This window comes from Microtus oregoni, unplaced genomic scaffold (assembly GCF_018167655.1).
Source record: "Microtus oregoni isolate MIOR12 unplaced genomic scaffold, Mior012 000058F_ref0000040, whole genome shotgun sequence".
Lineage (NCBI taxonomy): Eukaryota > Metazoa > Chordata > Mammalia > Rodentia > Cricetidae > Microtus > Microtus oregoni.
The window spans coordinates 1,490,770-1,501,077 of record NW_024543834.1 but is presented as its reverse complement, the minus strand read 5'-3'; the positions used below and the strand labels follow the sequence as shown (position 1 = coordinate 1,501,077).

Here is a 10,308-nt window from a genome sequence, read left to right as displayed (position 1 = left end):
GCAGGCAGCCTTTCCCACAGAGTGAGGGAAGGCAAGAGCTGGGTCCTGCAAGCACCTTCTCTCTAAAGCCCTAAGAGGTCTGGGAGCCAGTGGCTGTCACTGCAAGGCCATTGCTCCTGTCTTACCTGCCTCAACCGCTCTCCCCAGGGAACAAACCTTGTCATTATCTCAAATCAGCCTACTTATCTTCTGAGATACCTCCAGACTAAAGCTGTAAGCCCCTGGCTAAGCAGCCAGAATGGACCCTGAATGCCACCACGCAGCCACACATCTGCCCAGAGTGGCTCACCGGAGGAAATATATTGACCTCTTTTCTTACCTTACAAAACACCACCACTAAAGCCAATTCATCATGATGGAGGGATGCTTTCCAGAGACTGGACGGCAGCACCCTTCACCTTACTAGGAAGCTGGGTCAGCCCTGAGGTGGGGCCCTGAGATCTGGTCACAACTGCTGGGTGGGGGTGGGGTGAGGATCGGGTTGTCCATCTTCAGAAGAGCAAGTCAGCTGAAGGTTCTGTCTCGTTCCTGCCACCACCACCAGCCCAGCCTATGGGCTTCAGTGCTCTGGGCCTCAGGTTGCCCATCTGGAAGATGGACTGACTGGTTAACATCATGTAGTCGTTTAGAGTTGAAACGAAAGGTTTGTGAATATGCTACTGTTAGAAATATTTTCTAGCATGAGCTCTCTGCCGACGCAAAATCCCTATCAAGCAAATCAAATCAGACCAAATTAAAAGATACCCAGGTTTAACTGGACTCCTGCGCTCTTAGGTGGTTCCGAGGGGAACCGGAAAGCCGCCAATGCGACCATGGGAAAGGGAAAAAAAAAACCACATGTTTATTATTTGGGGAGCAGTTTAAATAGCCTGGGAGTGGTCATGACCCTTACTGGGGAGGGGGTCCAAGGTTCAATGGTCACAGTGGTGGGGCCTCCAAAGATGGAGGCGGGAGACCAGGATTTATAGATACCACCTGTCCTTTTCTTTGGGGGTTAAAAATCAATTCGTATTTACACACATACACAACTCTAATCTAAATGGCACGACCATTCACTCTCAATGTTAACAGGAACAAAACAAGGTATCCCTGTGACCCAAAGGTCTGTAATAAATGTCTCAAAGATTATGATTCAGGGCCATAGTTTCCCATCTAAGCAAGGAGGGTGTTAAACTCAATGATACCTCATTTTTCTGTCAACATAGACCTTCCACAACCCCAAAACATTGTCTCACTCTTAACAGATGTGGGCAAGCTGTGGTATGGTGGTATGTGTATGTGTTATGCAGGAGGAGATGCAGGTGAGACCACATCCCTAGAAGAGAGAAGTGAAGAAACAGCTCCTAGGTGTGTCTAGGAGACCGGAAGTGGAGGGGACGGGCAAGGCTGGACTGCAGGAAACAGGCTAAAGCCAAGCCAGGCTGGGAATTTTCAGGAGCAAAGGAAGTGGAATCTGAGAGCCTGTGACATCATAAGGACAGAGAGAGCAGCCTTTGTCCTGCAGTTCCTATTCCACCCTGTGGTGTGACAGCAGTTACGTTCCCCCCCCCCCAGGACCCCTGGCTCCTGGGACATTCTTGGTTCTTCTGGAAGGGTTCTTGGGCAACCCTGAGGCTACCTTAGCTGTCTTTTCCAGCCCAGGATGGGCAGACTTCCTCTTTAAGGACCATAGAAGAAGTCACTCAGGTTCTGGGAGCCATCTAGTCTACCTCTGCTCTGTCTTGTACTGCCTTAGTCATTCCTAACAATCCCAAACACACAAATAGGCAGAGTAGTTCCAATAACACTTTATTTATGGACAACAAAATTTGAATTTAAAGTACTATTCACTGGTCACAAAAATGTTATTCCTTTGAGTTTTTTTTTAACCATTTAAAAATATAAAACCTATTCTAAAGTCACAGGTTATGCAAAAACAGGTGGTCCATCCACCAGATCTGGCCACAGGATAAAGTGTACAGGCTTATTCTGATCATTCAAAACCAGTTCGTGGACCAGCAGCCCTAGCCTCCAGCTGCACCTGGGAGCTTGTTGAAAAATAGCTTTTGTTTTTTTCAGCTCTACAAATCCAAACCCTGGGTTTAACACAATCACTGTCACTCATGTGCACTTTAAGTTATAAAAATACTGACGCCAGAGGGTCATTTCCAACACTCTCATTTCATAGGAACGGGGTGTAGCCTGGACACCGAGCTTTCAGAGCTGCCCCTGGTTGGTACAGCCAAGTTCAAGTACTTGAAACCCAGGGATCTCCCAGGGACTAGGGACTACTGATTCTCAGAACATCCAGGCCACTCCTCTCTGACAAAGCATATCACTGTGTAAGGACACTGCTAGTCACTGAGCCACCCCGGGGCCAGTGTGCCCCTGGATCCTAGGTGTGGAGACCTCATGGGTGGTCTCCCACTCCTGAATGAGCAAAAGAAGCTCTGGAGCTGGGCATACCCTTCCCTCTAACTCCTTGTCTCCACCCTCATCTCCAGCGTCACCCCAGAAGGCAGGGAACGCAGGAAGGTGGCCCTCTGCCCACTCTCTCTGTGAACCCTGGGCTTCCCCACCTCCCTGGAACGCTGAGTCCTCAGGATGGTACCCAGGTCCTGCCTTCCCAAGGACTCTGGGGTAAAGGGTATAAACAAAGGCAAGCTAATCTTTCATCAAATCTATTGGGCCCCAAGAACCCACATAACCCAGAAGGCCCTGTCCTCCCCTGCTTAGAGTTTCTACTTCCTCAGACCCCAACTTCTTCCTCTGCCTCTGATGGTCACAGAACCTGGTGTCACCCTGGAGAAACACGAAGAGGAAGCACACAGCACAGTTCAGAGCAACCAATGTCTTAGCCAGCCTGACCAGAGGTGCTAACGACCTTCAGAGTCTTAAGTGAGAGGGCTAGGGGAGGGGGAGACATGGGGCAGTCCCTGTGTCCCCTTGGACAGCCACTGACATCACTGCTACATGGGTATCTACCTCAGGTCTGATCCATCTCTACCTGAGTATCCTCTCACTGAAAGGCCTGGAGTGAGCCTGCACCCCACAGAAATACTCTTGAATCTTGAGACTTCAATGCCCAAGTGACAACCTCCTACCTCCTGGAGACCCTGCCAGAAGAATTAGCAGCCCAACCCTTGGCAATTCTGGAAAGGTAGACCTAGAAGGTGCCCTGAGAAATCAGTCCTCTTCTTGCTTCTGGGAAAAATCTGAGCTCAGGGAAGAGAAAGGAGCCTCCTAGGGTGGAGGCAGATGGAAGCCAACCCCTCTTCCCCCTCCACCTCCTTCCTTGGAGGCCCCTCAGCTGGGGGGCGGGAGATGGGGGTAAAGGGAAGGGCCCTATGGTCCTAGAAGGTGAAAAACAAGAACGGTTAGGCCCGCAGGCCCAGCACTTAGGCTTTGGCCAAGAACAGCATTATAGTGCCCTGCTTTCGACTGCCCTGGGCCCAGTCCAGACCCGTGGAGACCACAGTGGGCAGCTATGTAACTTACCCTCTTTCTAGCATCGAACAATAGAAACAGTTTTGATTGGCAGCCACATACCGATGCCAGGAGCTGAACTAATAACTGTGGTTCTCTGGCTTCCCCTGACACACAAAGCATGGAGGAACTCACACCCTCCCTTATAAGTCCCGCAGAAAGCCTCTGGCCCAATACTGTCTGGTGTTGGAGACACCACTTGAACTCAGGGACACTTAGAACCAGACCTGAATTCCTCTCCTGTATGACCATGAACCTCAGTTTCTTTACCTGTAAAATGGGGCTGTCTACCAGGGTAGCTGGAAAGAAAAAAAGGGGAGCGGAAAGGACACTGCTCCACAGGTGACAGCTATGGGCTAGCTGCCCCATAAGCAGGCTATGCAACCTCTCCTTCCTCCCCAAGCCTCAGGGAGGCAGCTTTTCCACAGAAGGAAGCAGGAGAGCAGCGTCTTGTGGAATGTGGCAAGGCGCCTTGGAGCTGAACCCTGCCTCACAACTTGTCTTTAGTTAGCTCTCAACTAAAAATAGCTACCCCCCACCACCCCCCACTACCTCTGGGGCTGCACACCTCCTTTCTGGCCTGGCACTAGGGTGTGCAGGAGCCACTCTTGGGGTGACAACCAGCCTGAGACAACCCACAACATGGAGGATATGCTGAACAGGAGGTCTTTATCGAAGGGGACACAGAAGCAGCTGTGGGCTCCTGCCAGACCATTCCAGAAGCCCCAAGGGGCCCTGTGGCTCCTGTACTCCCTAGAGGGCTTCCACCTGGACAGCTGGCACCCAAGGAGTCTTACCCAGCCTTGGCAGGGTCTGCTCAGGGGAGGGCTGGGAGACACAGGCAGCTGCCTACTGACATGCCTGCCCAATGGTCTGTCCATCCACATCCCAGTCTGTCCCTGCCTGGGAGCTGAACCATCACTTGCAGCTCTGGAGCCGGGTCCTATGGTGCTTCTCTGTCAGCAGGGGGATGAAGGTATCACTGTGTGAGAGCTTCAGCCTGCTGCCCCAGCTTGGCCCCTCCCTGGCAGCAGGCTCCGGGGGCAGGGTGTCCAGGTCGCTGCGAGAGCCCCCGGGTTTGCCTTCTGCACTGCTGGAGTTGAGCTCCATCAGCTCCAGCTCGTGTTTGGCTGCCGTCTCCAGGACACGCTGTTTGTTGTAGTACCTGACAAAGTTGTTGATGATGGGGTGAATGGGCAAGGCGATGGCAATTACCCCACACAAGAAACTGATAGCCGCGTTGAGCTTTCCCAGAGTGGTTTTGGGGTAGATGTCACCATAGCCCACTGTGGTCATGGTGATGATGGCCCACCAGAAGGACTGGGGAATGCTCTTAAACAGAGTTTCAGGGTGGCTCTGCTCCATGGTATAGCCTAGTGCGGAGAAGACGAAGATGCCCACGGCCAGGTACATAAGCAACAGCCCCAGTTCCTTGAAACTGCGCTTGAGGGCGTAGGTGAGGGTCTGCAGGCCTGAGGAGTGGCGGGCCAGCTTGAAGATGCGCGCGATGCGCATGATCCGCAGGGCCTGCACAGCCTGCTGCACGTTGGTCAGCTCCATCATTCGCGCGCCCAGGTGCGTGAGTGTGAGGCTCACATAGAAGGGGAGGATGGCCAGCACATCCACGATGTTCATGAAGGAAAGGGCAAAGTGCAGCTTGTTGGGCGAGGAGAAGAGGCGGAGCAGGTACTCCAGCGTGAACCAACCGATGCAAGCAGTCTCCACGTTCTCCAGGGTTGGGTGCTCCACACGGTTACCCTCAGCGTCTACCACCTGCAGCTCGGGTATGGTGCCCATGCACATGACAACAGAGGAGACTAGAATGAGCAAGAAGGACAGAACTGCCACCACCCGCGCAGGGCACGACGACTCCGGCTTCTCCAGGAACTTCCAGACGCACTTCTGGCAGCGGCGCCAGCGGCCCTCGGCCGCGTCCACACCCAGGTCGTCCAGGATGAGCTGCACCCTGCGTGCGATCTCCTCCAGCTCCTCGCGCTTCTCGCTCAAGTGGCTCTTGCAACAGTCATCCAGGAATTTGAGGTCCACCTTCCAGAAGTCCATCTCGTTCTTGAAGCAGATGGGGCAGATGCCCTTCTTCATGTGGACCTCCCCAAAATAGTACACCTCAATAACACACTTAAATGCGTCTGGGTCCCGGTCAAAGTAGAATTCGCGCTTGCCTGGGTCGTAATCATCGCACAGGGAGAAGATGGTGTCATAGCCACCGGCCAAGCAGTCCATGAGCTCCGCCAGCCGGGTCTCGGGGTACTGGCTGAGCAGGTCTCCATAGAGCACCTGCCGCACGCCCCCCACATTCACCACAATCTCAATGTCGTCGCCTGCCACAGAGTCCTGGCTGCCAGGCTCCGGGAGGCTTTGCTCTGCAGACGCGTCCATGCTCCCCGCGGGTGCGCTCCCAAGCCCGGGTTCCATGGGTCCTGCCTCAGCCAATGTGCCTCCCTCGGGGACGGCAGCCACCTGCTGGGAAAGGTACTCACAGCCGCTGGCGGCAGGAGGCTGGGGTACACCGCGGGGGAGCCATACACCCAGCGGCAGTAGAGGGTCTGTGCGAGGGCATCCAGGCGCGCCGGCAGAGAACTCCGCTGCCTTTGGCCTCCGGTGTTCAGGATACTCACCCGCGGCTCCGGGTCTGACGCTTCAGCTGGGTCCAGAATAGAACCTGGCTCTCCTAGCAAGCAGAGACCTCCTTCCCCGGGGCAAGCAGGTGGCTTCGGCCACGGGTAGGTCCAGGAGCTGCGAGATCCGGATGTGCCGAGAGCGAACTTGGACTGGCTTTGCAGGAGCGGTTCCGAAACACAATAGGAATTCCAACCTGACGTCAAACGCTTTGCTACTGTACCCTCTTCTGGTGAGATTTTGCACCGCACGCGCAGCAGCTGCCCAGGAATGAGTTAACCCTTGGGCAGACCTGCACCGCTGCCGCCACCGCCACCCTTCTCCACTACCCACCCTTCTCCACTACCGGCGCCACCGGCTGCGCCTGCAGGCTCAGGGGTTACAACCCAGAGCTTTAAGATCTCACAGGCTCAGGCTGGCGAGTCCCTCCTGAATTGCTAGGTGAGAAGGGGAAAAAGAGGACCTCCGCCTGTTGCTCACCAACCCCTCAAGAGGCAGCTGCACACTCCTTGGGCACATCCCTTCTGTCCTAGGCTTCGGTCGGCCTGTAAGGGTTCCTAACACTCCAGAGCTCTGCCCGGTCAGTGGTTTGACCTTGTCCCCACCCCTAAAATTTGTCTCCGCTCCCACAGTAAAAAAGGAAATTGCTCCACTTTACAAGATAGAAAGGGAGGCGAGCTTAGCCATTCCTTAACCCAAGGCTTTCCTGCTGGCTTACACAGCCATTACCAGTAGTTCCCAGAGTCCCTGCGCCCACCATCCCCGTCCCCACTCCTCTGAAGGAAGTCAGTTCTTTCAGTTGATTGCTGCCTCACTCCCTCTCATCTTTCTCCAGGCTGAGAGCATCTCTGGTTCCAGCCCATGGTTTTTACCATCAGGGTTATCAAAGGAGGACCCATCTATGGCCTAGAATTGGGTCTAAAAGTAAGCTGAGCCAAGTGGTAGCTCAATTGGTAGAGTTCTTTCCTGGCATGCATAAGGCCCTGTGGTTGTTCTCCTATACCACATAAACCAGCCCGGATGTGCTTGTCTAGGATCCCAGCTTTCTTCACTTAGGAAAGGGAGGCAGGAAGGGCAGAAGTTCAAGACTATCATCTAGCTTTGGAGGTTATCCTGGCCTAGAGACTGTCTCAAAAAAAAAAAAAAAGTTGAAAGGATGAATAGGCAGAGCCAGTAAGACAGGCTAATAGCACAGCAAAGCTATCTGTTTGACCATGCAGTGGCAAGCATGCCATTCACATTTGCCCAAACCCACAGAATGCACAACAGCAAGAGGGGGCCCTAGAGGACACTGTGGGCTGAGTGGGTGACGATGGTGCTCTGTCCCTGTGGTTTCCTCAGTTGTGATAAGCCTTCCATTCCCACAGGGATGTTCAGAGTGGGGGCTGCTGATCGTGGGGAAGCTGTAGAGACCCGGTCTGGGAAACTGCATCTTTCTGTGCACCTGAGACTGCTAGCTTTAAAAGACTATTAAAATGTAGTCTGTAAGCTGGATTTCTAAAACGCTCAAGATCCTGCCCATTCGTGAGTCATGAAACTGGTATACCAGGCCACTGGCAGTATTGTTCTTTAATGTGATGGCATAAAAACAAGACGCACTAGAATACAGCACACAAGGTATCATTTGGGGGAAACGTCTTACAATATTTATTTCCATTTAGCGCCAGTCTATGGTGTGCTACTCAGAAAGGGAAACCGGCAAAGAGAACGGTTGGGTGACAGTAACAGTTAACACTAATGTAAGAGCACTGTGTACCCAGCACCCTGGGTACTTTCCATTTTTCTTACTCAGTCCCTAGCTGCTCTCAGAGAAACAAAGACATCAAGTAATTGCCATCATCACCAGCTACATCTGGGATGCTGGCTGCTGGGCTCTAAGGCGCCTTTCCTTACTGCAATCTACCATCTCCACACTAGATCCATCTAACCCAAGCTATTCCCCTTTTGGCGGTCTACTGTTGTTCCCTGTCCGGGCAGGGTCCAGTGCGAACGGCATCTAAGACTGAGCTTTATGGGCTTAAAAAGGACCCATTCTCACTCACGTAATTACTGATGTCCTGTGCCATCTACGCATACCACACCCACCCTGGGCAAAGACATAATCATACTCTACTGGAAATTTAAATACGGTACAGCTAAGGGAATACATAACAAGAGAGAGAGATGTACAGGGCAGTACTGCAGAGCTCTCCCATAGGTAGTGTCAGGATGTCTGATTGAAAGAGGAAGGCACAAAGCAAGGTGTTAGGGCCTCCTCACTCCATGGCCCCTCCCACTCCATGTCCTCCTCACTCCATGACCCCTCCCACCCCAGGTCCATTCCGCTCCAGACCTCTCCTTTGCTCCATGCTGGCAGCTGGTAGCCAGGGGCTTTGCTTCTGATTTCTAACTTCATTCCTCTTTCTCTTTGAAAGTCAGAGCAGCCTAGACTTGGGCCCAGGGTGCCTTCCCTCGGCCCTAGTGCACCTACAACACAGTACAAAGACTCAAATTCTTTTCTCTGGATCTCCGGCACCATCACCAGCATAGCCATGAGTCATCTCTGAGGCTAAGCAGAGGCAGGAGCAGGGAGGGGTTGTGGTACTTCTGTGGACCTCACCTGGCCGCTGAGATGGGAGCCAGGAGGCCCTCTTGATTGCTGCCCTCTTCTGCTCCATCTGCCCCTGTATATCAAGCATGCGACCATAGACAGAACCCACAGTGTAACTTAGTTGTTTCTATAAAATCTTGCAGTTAAGAAAAGAAGGGCCACTGGTTCCATTTCACTGATGGAAAAACCGAGACATTAAAGAAGACATCAACTTGGGTATTTTCAGTGAAAACTGGAGCTTTCTTATGATCATGGCTTGCCTCTTTCTCCCTACCCTCTTTCCGTCCAGCATTGGCTCCCATCCAGCCTGCCTCCTGCACTTGACCTCCTGCACTTGACCTCTGGAGATCAAGGCCGAGCCTTCTGCCTTGAGTTCTGGGCTCGGAAGGTGGGACTTGGTCAGCTCATGCCAGTGCTGAGGGTGCCCAGCAAATAATGAATTGTTAAGTTTTCAGTTGCCCGGAAGGTACTGTTTTATTTATTTTTTTTTTAAAGATTTATTTATTTATTAAGCATACAATGTACTGCTGGCAAGGAACGCACCAGGTCTCATTACAGATGGCTGTGAGCCACCATGTGGTTGCTGGGAATTGAACTCAGGACCTCTGGAAGAGCAGCCAGTGCTCTTACCCTCTGAGCCATCTCTCCAGCCCGAAGGTACTGTTTTAGATTCAGCGAGACACAAAGAGGTCTTAACCGAGCAGAGCTGATTAGCTGGCTCCTAAAAAGGGAGCAGGTCAGCTCTCACATGGCTTCCCATCTAGGCAACCACCAAAGCATACCTGTGCTGGTTTTAATTGATGTCACAGCAACAGAGCACTCTGTAGCTCCAAATGCTATTGTTCAGTAACTTTTTAAAAAGACATTTGACAGAGAAAAATGTGGCTCAAAACAATTGCTTCCCAGAACCCGTAGACAGTGGCAGGTTTTTTCTCATACCCATTTAAATGGAAAGTCAGGAGTCAAAACTGCTGCAGAAGATTTGGACTGTTCCATCACTCCCTCCAACCCCCTGCACGGTGCCATGAAATGTACAATTGCCATAGAAGTCAAATATAGGACCAAACACGCCACAGTAAGGGACTTTCTGTTTTTAGCCAATCGCTTGGACATTTCTGTCTTGCTTAACGTTTCAAGAAATTCTAAGTGGCTCTCGATGCTCTGGATTTCCTGCACAACAGTGACCTTCAATGAGATCTCAGCAGATCTAGACGCTCTGGATTTCCTGTACAACAGTGACCTTCAATGAGATCTCAGCATGTGAGCATTTTCGAAATTTATGGAATCACATCCAAGCTTCCTCAAATCCTGGCCAACTTGACTGATGGTCAGAAGAAAAGGGCTTGACCCGAGGGCTTTAGGGAGGGAGACTCAGAGAAGGAGGAAGACAAGGCCAAGCACCAGAACCCCAGTAGCCATCCATGGTCTTGTAGTTCTGGGGTTTCATGCCCAAGATCACAGTGAGTGCAGGCTTGGTTTCTTGCTGGCCTCTTGTAGGATGGAAAGAAATGTTTGTGTCCTGTTTGTATGAAGAAGGCCAGCCTCCACCAGCTGTGGCCCCCAGCAACCCCTCCACCAGCTGTGGCCCCCAGCAACCCCTCTGCCAGCTGTGGCCC

General features: G+C 52.3%; 1 protein-coding gene across 1 annotated transcript; it reads right to left on the bottom strand.

The window, feature by feature from the left end:
- Positions 1 to 1,777: 1,777 nt before the first annotated feature.
- On the bottom strand, positions 1,778 to 6,556 carry LOC121438925 (potassium voltage-gated channel subfamily F member 1). Its single transcript, XM_041639428.1, has one exon. The coding sequence runs from the start codon at positions 5,896 to 5,898 to the stop codon at positions 4,384 to 4,386; it is 1,515 nt and encodes a 504-aa protein (XP_041495362.1). The 5' UTR covers positions 5,899 to 6,556; the 3' UTR covers positions 1,778 to 4,383.
- Positions 6,557 to 10,308: the final 3,752 nt, after the last annotated feature.

What these genes read in the sequence shown, in the direction of transcription:
- LOC121438925 (XM_041639428.1), bottom strand. Translation starts at nt 5,898, where the DNA reads ATGGAACCCGGGCTTGGGAGCGCACCCGCGGGGAGCATGGACGCGTCT.